Source organism: Sceloporus undulatus, chromosome 2 (genome assembly GCF_019175285.1).
Source record: "Sceloporus undulatus isolate JIND9_A2432 ecotype Alabama chromosome 2, SceUnd_v1.1, whole genome shotgun sequence".
Taxonomy (NCBI): Eukaryota; Metazoa; Chordata; class Lepidosauria; order Squamata; family Phrynosomatidae; genus Sceloporus; species Sceloporus undulatus.
The window spans coordinates 115077486-115097945 of record NC_056523.1 but is presented as its reverse complement, the minus strand read 5'-3'; the positions used below and the strand labels follow the sequence as shown (position 1 = coordinate 115097945).

Below are 20460 nucleotides of genomic sequence, written 5' to 3'. Positions count from 1 at the left end.
TCCTGAATTGGGCCAGGGTGGTAGACGAGCGGAGCTCAGTGGGCAGCGTGTTCCAAAGGGCTGGGGCAGCTGTGGAGAATGTCCTCCGTGTAGTGGAGGCTAACCTAGCCCCAGGCACCTTCAGTAGCTGCTGCCCAGACGTTCTGAGGGTGCGAGGCGGAATGTACGGGGAGAGGCGGTCCTTTAGGTATCCTGGGCCCAAGCCATTTAGGGCTTTATAGGTAATTACCAACACCTTATATTGAGCTCGGAAGCGGATGGGCAGCCAATGGAGGTCTTTCAGCACCGGGGTTATATGGCTGGTCCTGGGAGCACCAGTGACCAGCCGGGCTGCCATGTTCTGCACCATTTGCAGCTTCCGAGTTTGGTATAAGGGTTGCCCCATGTAGAGTACATTGCAGAAATCCAGTCTCGAAGTTACCAGAGCATGTACAACAGTTTCTAGGTCCCTCTGGGCCAGGTATGGGCGCAGCTGGCGAATATTCATATCCACACAGCCTCAGTGGAAAGCCAAGGTAAACCCCACTGAACAAATCCTGTGAAGAAAATCTTCCTTCTCTAAGCTAGGGTCTACATAAGTCAGAAATGACTTGGAGGCACACAATAAACAACAACAGTATTAAAAATATCATTGTATGCTGCACTGAATCCTGTTTTGGGAGAAAGGAGGGATATAACTAAAACAAATGAATACATGCTTAAAAGTTATAATTAATATTGTCTTGTGTTATGATAGTTGCAGAATTTAAACATTAAACTCCTTGGAGACTACCACAGACTTCTCAAAGTATGTTTGTGTATGTATGTGCATATACATGTGTTTGAATGGTTTCTCCATTTTAAATAAAAAGCAAAACAGAAAAACAAAGCTTATCCTGAGAAAAGCGGGGGGGGGGGGGGGGGATGGCAGGAGATGGTTGAGCTCTTCCATTGAACCAGACATGGATAAATCTATCTTGGGAAGGATGTTGTTCAGCTATTTTAAGGACTAATTTGCTTTACCAGTTGAGAGGGCAGCTGTGAGATGATTAGTTTTCTTCCACACTGACAGGTACTATGTTCAAACAATAAGGATCAAGTATGCTTATGCAGTTTCTTTGTAGATCATTCTTCATTATCTTGAAAATAATTGTGTTGGTTTTACAGGAGTCAACTTATCAACACATACAAGAAATAATGATCCAGTTGCTGCGCACCATTAACAGGACTGTCATCCGAATGGGACGAGATGACACCTTAATTGTGAGTTTTTCATTTCTCCAATGGATTTCACTGTTAGGGTACAATTTCCATTGCTAGGAGGAGACGTACATCAAGCAGAGAGAAACCATTCTAATATGCAAAAGCTGTGCTTCCAAGAGTGGAGCCAGTAAGTAGCCAGACACCTTCATAGCCTCTTCTGCTGAGCCTGTCTCTCATTTGGACTTCTCCCCTGTCAGGTTGGCCTTCTTGCTACCAGCAAAAGGAGACTATAGCGCGGTACATACCACCCCGAAAGGGCGGGCTGGAGGCTTCTGTTTTAACTCTGGAGAGACGCCTCAGCAGGCAAACTGTGCGGCATCCCTCTGTGGATAAAAGAACCTGGAAAAAACAGGTTCTTTTTAAGGTGCCTGGCAAACATCATGAGTGCACCATTCGTGCACCGGTGACGTAAGCGATACACAGTGACATCCGTACGCTGCACTTCGCTTATGTCATCATGGCAGCACTCGTGTGGACAGGATGCTGCCATGATGCCACCGCTGTTACACGCTAGGGTTCAGGAGAGTGCAGTTACTGCGTGCTTCCGAACTCTAGTATCAGCAGTGGCACGCTGCTTTTGGCCCATCTGTTCTGGACCAAAGAGGCAGTCAGAGTCCTTCTCTAAATTTTGTGTGACTGAACTAATTCAAATAAATAAATCTCTAGGGCCAATAATTAGTTAGCCTGCTTCTTGGCCAATAGCTCATTTTCCTGATTCTTTGGTTCTATCCTCTGTTCCAGAAAGTAAGAAATTATTAAGGGGTCAAGAATAAGGCTTGAGAGCTTGCAGTTCAAGACTGACTGCTCTGCACGTTTTTAGTTTTTCTTTTTTGAAGACTTGTTGGAAGAGATGCTTTAATCAGGACTTTAAATATCTCATAAGGAGGCTCTTGGGAGAAGCTACAATGACTTGTTCTAACTTTATCTGAGTAGATCCCTGTTCTTAGTTCCTTCAGCTGTGATAAATTAGAAATTGATTCTAACATTGTAATGTATTTGGCAAGCCAGAAGGCATGTGGATAAAGCAATAAGTGTTGATATCTAAGTATTTTATTCAGTCAGGAAATACCAAATGGTTGAACATGATATAATTTGCAGTGGAGTAACTGGGTTTGGGAAGTATACTGTCAAAAGCCCTATATACAGAAAGTGATGGTCTTGGCAGGTTAAATGACCATGCTATCAAGCTGCCAATTTCATTTCAAATGTAAACATTCCAAAGCTGTTCTGCTGCAAGCATAGTGTTGATCCCTCTACATTTATTTTCAGTCTTTTGAGCTGTTTGTGTTTAGATTTGTTCCTAATACAATGCTATTTACGTGTTTATTTTTGGTTATCTGTTGTGACCATGGCTACTAGACTATAGCTTTTGTCTCGTGGCATCATAATGATGTCAGCTTGATTCCAACTGAGTTAATGCCTGCTTTTCATTGTGTGTTAGATTTCAAACAGTGCATAACATGTATTATTAACATCATCTGTGAACATTTCTGCAAAAAAGCTTGTTGAATGGAAACTGTTAAACCTCAGCTTTGTTTTCCTCCATTGGATTATTAAATTGCCTTAATGTCTTCAGAAATTTTAAGCTTTTTCATGCAATGCGATAAAGCCTCTGAAGGACAGCATGAAAGGTACCTTCAGTATATCATTTTTCCTCCTTTATATAAAAAAAAGAATCTGAGCAAAAGCTTCCAAAACCTTTCCTCCCATGAAAGAATTATGCACCAAGCTGCTCTCATAAATTTCAGCCACCACCTCTGAAAGCTGTCTTAGCAGAGATGTGAAACAAGCAAGGATCTTTCTATAAAAAGCAGACTCTCAACGAGCAATGTGTTATCAAGATTGGCATGTGGGAGGGTGTACATTGTGACCACAGTATAAAAGTACACAATAGGTGACATTGAGAAATGATCAAAATGACTGTCAACCCTTAAACCAAATTTCTGTGCTGTCACTTGCCTGGTCATCTGTGGAAAATAAAGAGGTGACTCCAATATAACTAGAAAGGTTCCAGCTTTGTTTAAGTGGAAATTTGCTTTGTTCCCCCCCCCCCTCTCCTTCTATCTGAGGCAGGGAAGCAAAAATGTGGATCCAATAGGGACAGCAGTGTTTGCCCTACTCCCAATTACAAAAATTACTGAAAATTTTCCAAACTTAGAGAAGGAGGCATTCCTACCTCCTTGTGTAAGTGGCTTTTGCAGTTTGCCAAGGTAATGCAAGAGGCTAGGCATGAGATGGCTTCCATGCCACTCAGATGCCTGAGCATGGCTGCAGCCCTCATGAGTCAATGTCTGGCGGTGCTGGTAACTTCCGTCTGACTGTATGGATATGCCAGATGTCAGAATGGATGCCTCTTTCCTCCTTCTCCGGAGCTAGGCCACTCCAGTCTATGTGGACAAGGATATTTGTTCCACCAGCATTGCATTGTCTGGTGAACTTGTAATTTTGGAGAATTTATAATAATGTATTAAATATCATAGAATCATAGAATCACAGAATCATAGAGTTGGAAGAGACCGCACGGGCCATCCAGTCCAACCCACTGCCATTCAGGAAATCCAAATCAAAGCATCCCCAGCAGATGGCAATCTAGCCTCTGCTTAAAGACCTCCAAGGAAGGAGACTCCACTACACTCCGAGGGAGTGTGTTCCACTGTCGAACAGCCCTTACTGTCAGGAAGTTCCTCCTAATGTTGAGGTGGAATCTCTTTTCCTGTAGCTTGCATCCATTGTTCCGGGTCCTGTTCTCTGGAGCAGCAGAAAATAAGCTTGCTCCCTCCTTAATATGACATCGTTTCAAATATTTAAACAGGGCTATCATATTACCTCTTAACCTTCTCTTCTCCAGGCTAAACATCCCCAGCTCCCCGAGTCGTTCCTCATAGGCAAGGTTTCCAGACCTTTCACCATTTTAGTCGCCCTCCTCTGGACACGCTCCAGTTTCTCAATGTCCTTTTTGAATTGTGGTGCCTATAACTGGACACAATATTCCAGGTGGGGCCTGACCAGAGCAGAATACAGTGGCACTATTACTTCTCTTGATCTAGACACTATACTTTTATTGATGCAGCCTAAAATTGCATTGGCCTTTTTAGCAGCCGCATCTCACTGTTCACTCATGTTCAACTTGTGGTCTACTTGGACTCCCAGATCCCTTTCACAAGTAGTTTCATTCAGCCAGGTGTCCCCCATCCTATATCTGTGCATTTCATTTTTCTGCCCTAAGTGCAGCACCTTACATTTCTCTGTGTTGAATTTCATTTTGTTAGCTTTGGCCCAGCTTTCTAGTCTATTCAGATCATTTTGAATGATGATCCTGTCCTCTGGAGCAATAGCTATTCCTCCTAATTTGATGTCATCTGCAAATTTGATAAGTATGCTCCCAATTCTGTCATCCAAGTCATTGATAAAGATGTTGAACAGTACTGGCCCCAGGACAGAACCCTGTGGGACCCCACTGGTCACTTCTCTCCAGGATGAAAAGGTGCCATTGTTGAGCACCCTTTGGGTTCGGCCGGTCAACCAATTACAGATCCATTTAACAGTTGCTTTGTCTAGCCCACATTTTACAAGCTTGTTTGCAAGAATGTCATGGGAAACCTTGTCAAAGGCCTTACTGAAATCAAGATAAGAAATGGAAAAAGGGGGAAATCACAGCATTCCCTTCATCTACCAAGCTGGTAATTTTATCAAAGAAAGAGATCAGATTTGTCTGGCATGACTTGTTTCTCTGAAACCCATGTTGACTTTTTGTGATTATGGCATTGCCTTCTAGATGTTCACAGACTCTCTGTTTAATGATCTGCTCCAGAATCTTTCCTGATATTGATGTCAGACTAACTGGACGATAATTGTTGGGATCCTCTTTTTTCCCTTTTTGAAGATGGGGACAACGTTTGCCCTCCTCCAGTCTGCTGGGATCTCTCCTGTTTTCCAGGAGTTTTCAAATATGATTGCCAATGGCTCCGATATTACATTTGCCAGCTCTTTTAGTACCCTTAGATGTAGTTCATCTGGTCCTGGAGACTTAAATTCATTTAGATTAACAAGGTATTCCTCTACTATCTCTTTGCTTATTCTGTGTGGAAATTCCCTTATTCTGTCCTCTGCTCCATTATCCTCAGGTTGAGCATCCTTTTCCTTTTCTTAGAAGACTGAGGCAAAGAAGGTGTTGAGTAATTCTGCCTTTTCTCTCTGTTCTGTTAGCATTTTGCCATTTTCTCCACGCAGTGGCCCTACCGTTTCCTTCTTCTTCCTTTTGCTGCGGACATATCCAAAAAATCCCTTTTTATTCTTTTTAACCTCTCTAGCAAGCCTGAGTTCATTCTGCGCTTTAGCTTTTCTGACTTTACCCCTACACATGCCTGCTATTTCTTTGAATTTCTTTTTTGTGATTTCCCCCCTTTTCCATTTCTTATACATGTTCCGTTTCAAACTTAGCTTGGTTGAAAGTTCCTTAGTCATCCATCCTGGTTTCTTGAGACACCTCCGATTTTTCTTTCTCACTGGAACTGTTTGAAATTGTGCCTTCAGTATCTCTCTTTTGAGAAACTCCCATCCATCCTGAACTCCCTTCCCTTTTAGTATTTCTGACCATGGGATCACACTCAGTATTTCTTTAAGTTTACTAAAATCGGCTTTCCTAAAGTCTAGAATGCATGCTTGACTATGCCTGGCTTCTCCTTTCCATTGTATAACAAATTCCAGGAGAACATGGTTACTTCCACTTAATGATCCCACCACTTGCACCCCATTAACCAAGTCATCCTTGTTGGTTAGGATCAGATCCAAAATAGCTGACCCCCTTGTTGCCTCTTCCACCTTTTGGACCATGAAATTGTCTTCCAGGCAAGTGAGGAATTTGCTAGGCCTTGAGGATTTTGCTGAGTTTGACTTCCAACAAATATCAGGATAGTTGAAGTCGCCCATCACTACTACATCTCTCTTTTCTGACTGTGTGGTCATCTGTTCTAGAAAGATATCATCCAATTCCTCAGTCTGACTTGGGGGTCTGTAGTAGACTCCCACCGTAACATCCTTGTTGTTTCCCTCCCCTTTAATTTTTATCCAGATGTTCTCCACCTGGCTTCCATGATTGATGTCCTGGATCTCTTCACTGGTGTAAATATCTCTGACATATAGTGCTATTCCTCCTCATTTCTTGTTTGGCCTATTTCTCTTTAAAAGGTTATACCCCTCTATTTCCACATTCCAATCATGAGACTCATCCCACCAGGTTTCAGTGATGCCTATTATATCATATTTGCTTCGTTGTACTAGGAGTTTAAGTTCATCTTGCTTATTTCCCATGCTCTGTGCATTAGTGTAGAGACATCACAGACCACGGGTCCCATTTACTTGCTGCTTGTGCAAGTTTTTTTGCCTCCCACTGTTGGGTTCTTGCACTTTTTTTTCTTGTTTCCTCTATGTCTGTTTGACTATTTTCTCCAGCCGTTTTGCCTTCCTTAATATTGTCTCCCTTCCCCACGGAACTCAGTTTAAAGCTCTCCTGATCAAGTTCTTGAGACTGTTGGCAAAAACCTTTCTTCCAACTGGCGTGAGATGCAACCCATCTGTTGCAAGAAGTCCCTCCTCATGGAACCGCAGCCCATGATCAAAGAATCCAAATAGTTCTCGGCGGCACCATCTGCGAAGCCAGTTGTTCACATCCGCTATTTTCCTCTCCCTTCCTGGACCGTGCCCTTCAACTGGCAGAAGAGACAAGATGACATTATTTTATATTTAAGACAAGGGAAGAAGTCAAGGTATGAATGGTAGAGTATTGTGAAGTGAAGTTTTGGGAACTGAATGAAGGTTTGCTAAGTGAAAGAAGGTAAGGAGGAAGGAAGGAAGGAAGAAGAGAGAGATGGGAAGAGAAGGTAGAAGGATAGATGTGGAGTGTGTAAAAAGGATAGGAGGTTTCTGAATGTGAAGTGATAGAAAAAAGAGTATTAAAGATAAGGAAGCGATAGATGATGCAGGGAGTGGATTTGTAGATAATTTAGATGACATATTGATAAGTAATTGACATGAATTATGTGATAATTATATGGACAATTGTAGTTTATGTATGGGAGTTGTATATATTTGAACTGTGTTTTGACTAAAGATATTAAAATATAAATGATTTTATAGCACTTTTGCAATCATATTTTTATAAGTTCTCCTTATTTGGGATTTCAGATGTTGATGCCTCTGTGTTGGTGCTCTAGTTTGTTAGAAAAGGGTCCTGTGCGGATTGGAGCTGGGGGACCTGTTTCATAACCACCGGTCACAGAAATTTTAGAAGTTTACATAGGATTTTTTTGGTATTGCATGATGCTTCCTATCTAATGCAAGCCACTTCCAAGTTTCCGTTTATAAGGAAACAGAGGTTGCAAGGTACTAACAGAATAATTAAAACAAATAATAAGCAAGGCCAACTTTTCTAGTTCTGCAATAGCCTTTGCTGTCTGATGGAATTAGGGTCTGATCTGCAATCCAGACAGAAGGATGATATTGGGAGAAAAAGGACTGGCAGTGAAGCAGAATAACTATGGTGTGACTTTGGCTTGGTTCAGCCTAGTTTCAGCAATAGTAAGCAGCAATATAAGTTCTGCTTACCTCTTTCTGACTAGTAACTGCAGGAGACTTTTAAAAAGTCTTGTTGCCAGCTTCACCTACTTTTGAAAGGTGGTGTCTGCCATGTGCTTATGTCTAGTTTTCAGTGTTGTTTTCTGCAATGCATGCTCTTGTAAGCCAGATATTTCTGACTTGGGCCTGCTTCCATTCATTTGTAGTTTTAAGTTGTCAAAGCCATTTGGCACTTCCTTGGTGCCAGGGAGTGTACCATGATTAATCAAAACAGCACTGGTCAAACTTTTAAATAAGCAGTGCCAGTTCTCTTGGATTTCCATGAACATTGCTTGTCATCTTAGTACAAGCATGCATCCAAGCACACTTACTTTGGTTTACTCAAAGTGAAACTTTGTCTTGGTACCTGTTTTAGGGTCATTTGCCTCTACCTTTTCGGTGTTGCTGGTTAAAGATTACAGTTCTCTTCATACTTAAAATGTAAAATTTCACAAAGCGCTTTTGACTTAAACAATTTAGCAGCTGGATATTGTTCAGTCATTCCCAATTGACTGGATATACCAAAAGAAGATGAAGGCTCATTCACTAATCCCAAGTAAAGTAGATCTGTTGAATCAGTTGTGAATGGTAAGTCAGCGCACCTTTATATATCTCATAGATTCAACAAATCTACTTTAATTGAGACTAGAAGTTGGATTTAGGTCAAGCTGCGACCAAAGGACCCATCTGTTTGTTCAAAGATTGATTATTATTATTATTTAATTTATCAAATTTTATAACTTGCCTGGATGACCTGTCACAGTCATATAGGATGCTAAATCAATGTCATTTATGGAAGGGGTTGAGAGAAGGCACTCCCTTGCAACCGCCCTGGCATCTGGCATTATAGTATTTATATTTTTAAAAAACCTCCTACTGCTGGTGCACTATTGACTGTGAAGGTCAGAATTACCAAGTTTAAGTGCAGGTGTGCACTTCATAATATGTGTGTCAGCTTTTCCATGTGTGAGCCATTAGCCTCTGACAGACATATCCTGAATTTAGTGCCGTAGACATCCATCTTCCCCTAAACTTATTCCTGCCTGGAAGTAGCTAAAGCCAATTGGGAAGTGCAAACCTCAGAAAATGCAACTTGTAGTTGTGCTTCTCTTTCAAAAAAAGTTGTTTCAACATAGAAGGGAGTATAAGGAAACTCAGGATTTGATAAGCAAGGGAATTAATGAGGAACCCTATTGTGTTAATTTTAGTTGCTTTATTCTAATGATAATTGTGCCATAAATGCTGACAGATAAGCTCTGCTGAGCAGTAGGATTCTTTTTATTTTATTCATTGAAATGCCAAGAGATACCCAACAATTTGAAGTATCTAGGGGGCAAACTACCCCTGCTGCTTATCAGATTTTAGAAAGTAATCAACATTTGGAATCTGTGAATATAATTCTCTGAGTCTTGGAAGTTGGTAGAGTAAGAAGCAAATTAATTACAGGACTTGACATCTTAAGCATATCTTTGTAACAAGGACTCAGCTATAGGGTACTTTCTTTTAAATGATCCTTTCTCAATCCTTATGTCTTAAATTTTTTCACAAAAGTATGATGACTCATCAATATATGATTGCTTCTCTTTCCCTCTGACTTTGTGACTAGAAGACAGTGAAATGGGAGCAGTAGCATTTGTGTTGTTTTATTATCTTATTTTTATTGGTGTTGGTTATTGTTATGCTTTGTGAGCTGATATGCTTTTATTCTTAAACCAGCCATGTAGTACGTCTGCCTGCTGCCAATTCATATACACAAGAGAACAGGAAAGGAATTTGATTAAAAATAAACCAAGATCAAAACAACTCCATACAGATGGTCATTTAAGTGGTTGTGAGAGACAGTCAAATTGAACCATGACACAGATCTGTAAGCAGGTGGTCAAGCGATATGCTATGATGGCTCAGTTTACTGCATGAGAGCTCCCAACTTTATTGTGTACCAGGAAAATACTGGAAAATATAATGGATACAAACCTGAGGAGAAACGGTATGCAAAGTTTAGATCCCAGAGCTGGCTTTTCACAGAGTTCTGTAAAAAGTGGCTCTAGAAGAAAGCCACTGTATAGCCGATTCTGAATAGTTGTCACAAACATAACAATTAAGTTATTGAGTCTTGAGACAGAAAAAAATATTTCAATTTATTGCAAAAGATATTATGCCAATAAAAGAATCTAGAAATATACAAAACATTATATTTGATTAGTACATTTCATCAGGAAAGTAATCTGTACTGAAGCCTGCTAGTTTACCAAGAATTGTGATAGTGGGTAAGAAGAATAGGTATTTATTGTACTATGGGAGTACATAAATCTTGCATTTTGATTCTGTTAGTAGAAGACTGAATATTTTATTAATACAATTTACTTCCCCCCAAATTCACTTTCCTCTGCAGAGGAGAGCTATTTCAAGTACAGAAGTTTCAAAATATGCAATATGTGCTATACAGTATTTTACAAACATTATCTCTTCAGTATCTTTTGTGGTTCACTCCATATTTTGGCAGCACATCATATATTTCTTTTATACAACTGATGTTACTAAGAGCTATCTCTGTGGTACAGGAACAGAATCCAGTATTTAAGACCTTCTGGAATTAATTCCAAATGTATTGTAGACTGTCATCATATATTGTATTGTCTGCTTCAGTAGCAGTGTTTTAAAAACCTATATGAGAAAAAGTAATATGATTCTCAATATTATAAGGAGAAACTAGTGTGAATTGTTCTTAAATTTTCTTGTTGTGATGTATCAAAGAACCAAATAAAATAGAGTATATTTTATTTATAATAAAAGAATGTATCTCTGTGTGTCTGTCTTCTCTCTGCTTTAACTCCATGGGTAGTTAAAATCATAACTGTAGTTTTTAGACTAAATCATTCAAAGTGATTAATAATGCATTTATAAAAAATGCTGTGACTAAAATGGAATCTAAGGGGTCGTTCCCACTCGCTTATACACCGGTTTACAAATCGAATCCAAGGTGTATTGTTCCCACTCAATCCCGAATTAACTCTAGAATGGTTCTAGATTAACCCGATATCGTTCCCACTGCGATTTGAATCTGCTTCGAATCATAACATTTAACCCACATCATAAGCCTATAAACCAGTGTAAAAAATAGTAGGTTTTACCCCAGGTTATCCCTTGATCCGATATAGGAATCGCGGTATTTAAATGGGAACGTTTCGGCGTCTGATTCGGGTTCCACAGGATGGGAGGAGCGGAGCGTGATGGGCTGGCTTGGGGGAGTCACCCTTTCTTTGTCCCCATCCATCGCCGCCGCCATCTTTCTCTCTTAGACTCTTAAGAGCTTAGGTGCTTAGACTCTTAAGAGCTTAGGCGCTTAGGACTCTTAAGAGCTTAGGTACTTAGACTCTTAAGAGCTTGGGCGCTTAGGACTCTTAAGAGCGTAAGCACCTCCTCATTGGCTCTTTTTTTTTAAAAAGCGAAATTTAAAACGAATTAAAAACAGTCAGCAGGTAGTGAGAACGCAGGTAAAGGTTATATCGGTGCACGTTACTCTGAATTATTGTGACGTCATGATGATGTCTCTTTGATTGACAGCCGAAACAAGTGAATGTGAACAAAAAATTTACAAAACCAATTTAAATATACACCGATTCATCTGTGAATGGGAATGAAACCAGGTCAATTACTGCAAATTAAAATAAAATGTAAAGTCAATGGGAACGATACAAATAAAGCGATTTGATAAGCGGGATAACACTCGCTTTATTTTGAATCGCTTTAAAACAAACCGCTGTATTTAAAATTGTTTCAAATCACAAGTGGGAACACCCCCTAACAGTTACTGAGTGTTTTCCAAGATTGTCTTTTATAACAAAACATTTAATTTTAAGTGGGAAATGTTACAACTGGAAAATTATCACTAGTTGAGGTTTTAATAGTCTTTTCAACAATTAGACTTTTTTTTACTTCAATATTTATGATGACTGCTAGCTTTGACTGTTTAAGAGGAAAACTTTTGTGGAATGAGAACAGTGTTACTTTGATATACTTAATAGAATGTTGCTATAATGTAGTTCATCAAGGAAATAGAGGCATAAAATGTGATTAAAACTCAGTATTTGGCAGCTTTCAAAATTCTTAATGAGGCTAACAAAACAAGGATAAAGATCTCTTATGGTTTCATCATGCTCAATTTATATTCAGGTGAAAGCATGGCTAAATAAAGGTGGCATATAGAGAAGGAAAGCAAACATTCCATTCATTTTATTAGCTTGCTTCATTAAGCTTTAGAACAATTTAATCTGAAAACCAATTTACAGAAGTTTTTTTCTAAATAGAGATTTTGTGTATTTTAAAAAATGTATATTCCTTGACTACAATCAGCATTTCCCCTCTTCAAATGTACAGTGTGCCCTCCACATTTGCTAGAGTTAGAGCCTTATAACCCAAGTGAAAGTGAATAAAATGCAAATAAAAACCCATAATTTTTTTTAACCTGAGAGAACACCTCTGTAAGAATCTCTGTGCCCTCCAGCTGAACCCTATAGTCAACATCCAGATGCTGACCATATAATTACATTGGTGGAATATAAGTGCCTAGAGAAGTGGATTTTTTTTCTAGTTCCTTCAACATAACCATGGGAGGAAACAGATGTATTGGGACCGGAGCAAACACATGCCATAGTACTGATTCTCCTTGAAGCCAGCCAAAAAAGGAGCAGCAAAGATCCACTCCTTTTTCAGCTGGCAAAAAGCTGGCTTTTCCTGCTCTGTAGTGGTTTGAAGCCGGCTGCAAGCCACTCTGGTGGTGTGCAGCATATAAATGCTGCAGAGCATCTTGAAGGTGCCCATGTTTGGGCAGCCGCCTGGCTTCCAGACAGCTTCAGGGCATCAGGGTGTAAATATTGCGCTCTGATGATGTCCTGAAGACATCTTTTATGGGCTCTCTGTATGATCAACTTCTTGCAGAGTTGCTCTGGAGGACCTAGAGAATCCTAGAGATAACATATTAATCAAATCCATAAATCAGTGATAGCAAACATTTTAGAGACCGAGTGGCCAAACTCCAAGGCATTCTGAAACCGGGTGTTACCTGGTGCTGGGGGTGGAACTTCCAGGGGGATGGGACTTCTTGGGGTGAAATGTCCCCAGAGACAGCTAAAGGCCCAGGAGGGAGGGGGGAAGGAGGAACAAGTGCATGCCTGTTCCTCTTCTTCCCCCACCCTCCCAGGCCACCAGCTGTCTCTGGAGAAGTCTCACCCCAAGTAGTCTCATCCCCCTGGAAAATCAAAGCCGCAAATGTGGAAGGCTGACTGTAGTGGTTTGGACTCTGCTTCCAAGCCATGTTTTTTGCCACTGTGAATGATATTAATTCCTGCAAGCTCTGATTCCTCCTTCAGTTTCTGGTTTGTAGTAACTATAGAAAAGCCAGTTGTCACAAATCAGGAAATACAAAGGGGAATCAGCATTATTGAGCAGTACAGAAGCATGGAAATGTAAAGGGCATTCATAACAGCTCAACGGGCATAATTCCAATTGCTAGCCCCAAATGGAGCAGAGACATTGTTTCAATATGTCTACTCTAGCTGGGGCTATTAGCTGAATTTAGAATGCAGTTTGGCCATAATATTTAGACAGCTGTTAGAGTCCCTAACCAGTTTTTAAGTTTTTCAAATCCACCAGAAGCATTTCTTTTTCTTTGCCTTTTTCTTGAATTCTTGTTTCTCAGGGACTGGTTGATCAGATGGTTGCCTTTGCAAAGTTGCCACTGGAGGGCTTTCTTCAATTTGATCCAGTGTTTTAAGAACTTGGTGGAACCTTCCTTCTTGTTGTCTGAAGTCATGTTCAACACTGCATAATGAAAAGAGGGAAAGGGAATTTAGTGAACTTTTAAGTACATGTTTCAGGAAATAATTATATTTGGCACTTGCCTTGAAATGCTGGAATCCATATAGTTTGGCACTTGAAATGGCAATTTTGAGTTACTTCACCTGGCATGTTGGATTTCAAATAGAAACCTCTTCCCATAATTTGGAGGGAACGTTTTGATCCTATGTACATTTGTGCCAAATCCAATTAATATGTGCCAAAGAGAGAATTTCAAAAAGAGTTGTAGTTAATACTATCTCAGATGGAGGTCATATTCATTTAAAATATTTCATTTCAACAGAAGTGGATGCAAAGTTTGTGGTTTTCCAGTTGCTTTTCTCCATGCTTAAAACAGTTTTAGTTAATCTGACATTCTAAAGCTGTCAGTTGCAAACAGGCAAATAATTATGCAGTAGAACATCTGAGAAAAATGTAAAAATAAATGTCTTGACATTTATCTTGTATATAGTTTATTCAGTGTTAATCAGTGCTAGAACGGTTGCTAATAGTTTTTTTATTGAACTGTGAAGGAGGCAGTCACAGTGCTTACATAAAATACAAGTAAATTATTATTATTATTTTAAAAAGAGCAGCATGATTTTTCTTGTACTTGTTACTTGTTTCCAGATAGATCAAACTGTAGTGAAATAGGCTGTCAGATTCTCATTTTGTTTTTAAATTAACCTCCAGCCGAATGTTTGATGTGTCTAATAAAAAACAAAGAAACAAAAACCTCAATCGAACTTCAACTTGATTAAATAAATTTAAATTGATCAGTCATATGTGTTTGGGTTGACTAAGCCATCATGTGAATTGGCATATTTGAAATATTTATGAAGCACAAAATAGTATTTCCTTAAATGCTGCACATGTGCCACACCAAACTTCACCTCAGAAAAAACATAATGAGTATAAAATGAGCTTCTATTTGTCTTATGTGTACATTTTTGAATTTCTTTTAAAAAAATCAGTATCCAATAAATAGGGAATATCTTTTTAGTTGATCAACAGTGCAATCCTATACATACCTCCTCGGAAGCAAATACTACTGGATTCATTGGGATTTATTCCCCTGTATATAGTTATAAGGCCACAGTATAATGATTTAATCCTATGGCTCCAGGGGACAAACATGCATAGGATGAGATTGTCAGAACTCCCCTTCTCAGGACAGAAAATGAAGTTCTTTTTTGGGGGAAGAGGGGATTAGGCTTCAGAACCCACTAACCATTTAGTGGTGTCTTCTTTTTCAACATCAAAAGGAGCAATGAGGGACTGTAGATCTAAAGGTCTGCTGGTTCCCAGATGAATCCCCATACCAGTGCAGAATCTATGCTATCACTGGAGCCAGTGTAGATTAATTCTTTTGGTACTCAAATCAATGGGAGAAATATTTTAATGTTGTTTTTTTTTAAACTCGCTTATCCTTCATTTCTGCCTTAGTGGAATGAGACTTGTGTGGCTTTTGGGGACTCTTCTTTGAAAGCATCTCTCCTATCTGGCTTGGTCACTGAAGGTCATTTGAATGGTTTCATCTCTCTAACAGATTAAAATGAAGCAGTGCCACCCTGCTTGTTAATGAAATCTTGACAGCCAAGTTATATTGGCATTCTGTTCAATGAAAACAACAAGAACACCTGTTTTCTTAGCTTTTAGAGGGATTAAGGCTATCAGTGACTACCTACTAGGCACACGGTAATATATTATCTCCAGTGTTAAGAGATGGTATGCCTATGAATACCAATTGCTGGAAAGCATGAACTATAAGTAAGTTTTTCACTTAAGTTCTGCCTGTGGGTTCCCATTAATAACCTGTCTGCCCATGGTCAAAAATTAGACACTGCACTAGACAGGCTTTCAGACTGATCAAGCAGTGCAAATTTTAATGTTCTTAATCTCAATACTTTCTGAAGAAGAGGGTGGACATATAGAGATAGCCCCTTCTGGAGAATTATTGAGGCAGTCAGGTTGCCAGCTTTCTCGCATTATAAGAGATGTCCCTTATTTGAAGGCTGGAAAAAATGTCCTTTATATGACTGATAGGTGTGTCTTATTATAAAGAATATCCTCAGTTTAAGTTTTTTGGGGAAAATCCTTTTGTATAGACTCAACAAGATGCTAAAAATCCTGTATTTTGGTGAGTGGACCCACCATAAAGACAGAAATGTATGCATCATGTAATTTATGAATGTGAACAATATGTTTTATTTCGACAGAAAAACACAGAGCTAAGTTAAATGAAATCAATATTTTCATGTGGTATTTAGGTAGATTGTACACTTGTTAGTAGCTACTTCCTGATTTTCAACCCTGCATGTCATAGATCTTGACTGTGCCTTACTGCTATTTTGAAAACCTGGCAACACTATGGGGCAACCACTGTAAAGTTCTTTCCACATATGTTCTCACCTCCTTCAGAGCAAGGATTCTCAGCAGGGCCCATCTGGAAGATCTGAAAAGAGTTGTCCTGAGATATGCAGTTCTCAGACTATAAAGGGATCTTCCTCATAATTAGTAACACATTTAGCTTCCTGTTGAAGACATGCAATAGCTTACTATCCTCATTTCCACTGTTTTGTCCTGACTCTCTGTCCATTTTCATTTCACACCTTATAACTCACTCATTTATTGTTCCAGGCATAAAGAAGAGATTACAGAAGTAATCAGCAAAGCAGTAAGGTGTGAAATATCAGGAACATGGCCACATAGCCTGAAAAACCCACAAAAAAATATAGTGCCAAATTAGTTTCTGACTGCATGTTGGCTTGTATACACAAGAGCCTGAGCAGAATCCGATTTATACAATGGAGTTATTAGGCAAAAATGGTGCTCCTAGTAATTGGGAGGTTTTCCAGAGCAGTGTGTGTTGAAGTGCAGAGGACTGCATCTGTATGGGTGGGAGGAGGATTAATGGAAATCAGAATCCTGCGCAGAAAAGCCTTTTGTGGGTCATGGAGGCTCTTTGAATTCAAGTCTGCTTTGACAGTGTTGTGTAAGGTAATATGTCGGAGAGAAAAAAGGTATAGAATGTATTGTTTAGGGATTTTGCATGATAGGAAATATATTAAGTCAGCAATGGCTGCTGTCCAGCATGCCTCATCATCTGTCTCTCTCAATCAGTTTAATTTAACAATGCAGAATGGAATATGGAATTTTACTACATTTATTTCTAAGAGGGGGGGATGTAATATAGAGCCATCCAGCACTGTATTGCTGTATGAGACAAATGACAAGATGTCCCCCCAGCAGCAAGTATGTATATACACAGAGACTGCAGAGAAGCAAATCGGTCTGAAAATTAAATCTAACTTCAGCACTTGAAATGAGACACTGTCTTCTACTGAAGGGAGCAAATTATTTTTGGGGGTGCAGGCCATAGCTCTGATCTCCAACAGAAAGAAATATCCAAGAGACTTAGAAAGAATCACTGCTGACTTTGAGCATCTTCTGCCCAGGTTGGCTTTCTCACTCTGATGACTTATAAGCTCTAGAAAAAACTGAATGGTAGAAGTAAGGAAACAAAATTGCTTGCAGGAAGACAGTTGTTCTAAAACATGAAATAGTTTAGAAGGTGAAGCAATGGTTTGTGGGAACAGAGTTATAGAAGGAGTCGATTTTTGAGACATGTCAGTGAAGACGTTTTGATGCAGAAATACAGCACCAAGATATGACAGAGAGAAAGAGATGTTTTAAGATAAATGGCTTATTTTTGCAACTGGACCCTTTCACCATATATCATTTTGAGTGAGTTTTATATTTATTATAAAACATATTCTCAGTACCTTATGAAACAGCAAAATGAAACAGAAAAATAGCCAAATGCAGGCCTATGACCAACATCTTCAATTTTTTCTCCTGTTTGGTTTGTAACACCTTGCCTGATGAAGAAGCCAGCGAAGCTTTGAAAGCTTGTAACATTTATATTGTGCATTGGCCAATAAAGGTATCACTGTTTTTTATTCAATACCTTATGGATTTGTCTCCTCCACATCTCTTGATGGTACATACACTACTGATGAATCAAAGAGCAGGGGTTAAAGGTAGCAGAAATAATCTGAATGATTATTTCATTGACTGGGGTACTTTGATGAACATATAATACATGCTAGCACAATAATATTCACTTTCCTGACCATGATAAAATATGATATAAAATGTTATTGCAATCTCTCTGAAGAGAACACAGTTAGAAGCTATTAACTGCAAAAATTACTTTGCAGCTGAAATTCAGAAATCTGGTGCTAGATTGTCCAGTAGATAATCAATGTACAGCCAGATGGCTTTCAATAATCAGTATGTATCAGATCGTGCAGTACAAGTAATCTTTCGGAAGTAGCTCATGAGGAATTGTGTAGGATCATCAGCATACTTGGGTAAGGAACAAGCTTTTAGTTTTGATTCTAATAGTCCAGTTCTAAATGTAGTAAAACTCTTAACATGTTAGAAGGGATTTTTTTTAATATGGATTATTTAGATTACAAAGGTCTCTGCTGTGCTTGCTCTGCAGATAGAAACAAATTACAAATGCCATCTGTCCGTTTCAATTTACACAGAACTTTTTACAGAACCATCTAAAGATATAACCCTTTCATAATATATACCAAACCACTTATCTCTTGGGAAATATGCATAGACCCAAACAAACTACCTCAGTGTTTTCCAGTCCCCCTGTCTAGCAAGCATGATTAATAATAATAAAAAAATGTGATGAAGCATCTTGGCTGCCTTTCACAGGAAATATTTTAAAACAATGTATCATGACGTTGCAGGAGAAGGAAAATACAAGTGCTTCAGATCTCTTAACAGAGTACTTAGGAGATGATTCAGGGCAAATTGACATGCTTCTGAAACTGCCAAAGGCATTTTTGTACTGTTTTACATTTCTTAATATTATTCCAAATGCTATGTGTAGATTTTTACCATGTAGCTGTATTTCTGGATCAGAGTTAGCCTTTGGTGAAAAGATTTTGTGAAATTTATTTATATTTATCCTAAAGTACGTTCTTAAAGCATTAAAACGTAACAGTTGTTTTAAAAAAATAGTAATAAAACACCTAACCACTATAAAAATCTTAATAGACAGAAAACTATCCCATCCCATGGTACACAAGCATCTTACAACTGGCTCAGTAAAATACATTGCTAGAAATAATAGAAATTAGAAACAGCCAGTAGGAACAAAAGACAAAATGACAATCACTGTCTCAGGTACTAAAATAATAAGGCCTGGGAGAAACCAAACCCAAAACCCAATCTTCTTTGGCTGCATCCAAACTACAGAAATAATCTGGTTTGACACCACTTTAACTGCCATGGCTCAGTGCTTTAGGATTCTGGGAACTGTAGTTTTGTAATCAATATCTATATTTTCATGGTTGTTATACTTATGTCCATGATTAGAGACAGGCAACATGCTTCTGAAAGCCAATTGTTGGAGGACAACAGGAGAGGCTTGCTTTCATGGCCAACATTATGAACTTCTTTGAGAATAGATAGCCTTTAGTCCTATATATATTTCTTCATTTTTTTCTGAAAAAATGATATGAGGCCTGATTTAATTAAAAAAACACATGTGTTTCAACTCTCAGCAATTTGGGAAACTATGATACAGTTTTTCCACCTTGAGGTAGTTAAAATTTTACTTGTAATCACTAGTGAAAATTCACACCTTTTATTTTTCATGTTTGCATTTCTTTTCATCTTAAATACAGTAGTGACCCCTTCCATCAATATTTACTCAGTTTGAACCTAGCCAGTGATTAAACACACACAAAATGCAACTTCTTAATTAAAAATATGCCCAAGCCCAGTTTTCTGCTTCCTTCAGATCTTACATTTAGCATCCTTAACAATTCTTACTTGCTGCCCCTCTGAAGCTGAGATAATTAGATGGCAAATTCTCCCTTATGTTTATAGTAAGCATAATTGCAAGTCTTAAGGGTATATTCTTTCCCCTTTCATTAATGTGATTCAGAAGAAAACTATACTCCATTTTTGTTTCTATGGAAACATTGTCCCTTGTAATTTCAAAGTGGTATACAGAGAATTTAGCTGGATGAATCATGTTAACATCAATCGGAGTTAAATAATGCAAGGATATGTTGTGCGATTTTTGTAAGTCTGAGAAATGCAGTAAGTTCCTTCGAGTTAAGTGGTGATAACTTCCAGGTAAGCACATGTAGGGAGTTGCTTCAGAGTACGCATATATAACATGGCACTGATGATCAAAATGCATATTGAACTATAAATGTTTACTTGTGAAAGTTCAAATGATAGTTTCTTTCCATCACCACCACTCCATTTTGCTCAGCATTATGTACTTCAGATATCCTTGTCCTTCTCATCCCTGTTATTCAAGGCTTTTTTTTTTTTAAAGCAAGCTATAAGGGACTGAACCTGGCACTATCACTAATCTATTTCAAAAGTTTGTTTAAATCTAAATGACTGCTCTTACTTGATTTACACTGTTATGGTGCCAGCTGATCAGTGCCTCAAATGATTCTCTCTTGTGGCCACTATAAGGTTGGAGGAGAGAGCCCACAGAATTCTGTGCCCTCCTTCCATGAACAAAGAAGCTCTGAATCATTCATTTAAAGGAAAAATAAAACCCTGCAATCATTTTTAAGTGAATTATGTCCAAAAGGAAAATTTCTGCAGTTTGACCCAAGCATTGTTGAGTTTACAATCTGCTTCCTCACACTATGTGTGCTTATTCACTATGTCTTTAATAAGCACAGTGAGAAAAGGTAAGGTGGTCAGCATCTGTTG

The 20460-nt window shown here is 38.8% G+C and overlaps 2 protein-coding genes across 2 annotated transcripts in view; one reads left to right on the top strand and one right to left on the bottom strand.

Annotated features, from left to right (window-relative positions):
• The window catches only part of DOCK2 (dedicator of cytokinesis 2), a 336713-nt gene that overhangs the window by 110873 nt on the left and 205380 nt on the right, over window positions 1-20460 (top strand). Inside the window, exon 28 of the mRNA XM_042453565.1 lies at window positions 1147-1242. Coding sequence (XP_042309499.1) covers window positions 1147-1242 — 96 coding nt within the window. The remainder of the gene's footprint in view (window positions 1-1146; window positions 1243-20460) is intronic.
• INSYN2B (inhibitory synaptic factor family member 2B) overlaps window positions 11576-20460 on the bottom strand; it is a 94704-nt gene continuing 85819 nt past the window's right edge. Inside the window, exon 4 of the mRNA XM_042453567.1 lies at window positions 11576-13674. Within this exon, the coding sequence (XP_042309501.1) occupies window positions 13494-13674 (181 nt within the window). The 3' untranslated portion in view covers window positions 11576-13493. The remainder of the gene's footprint in view (window positions 13675-20460) is intronic.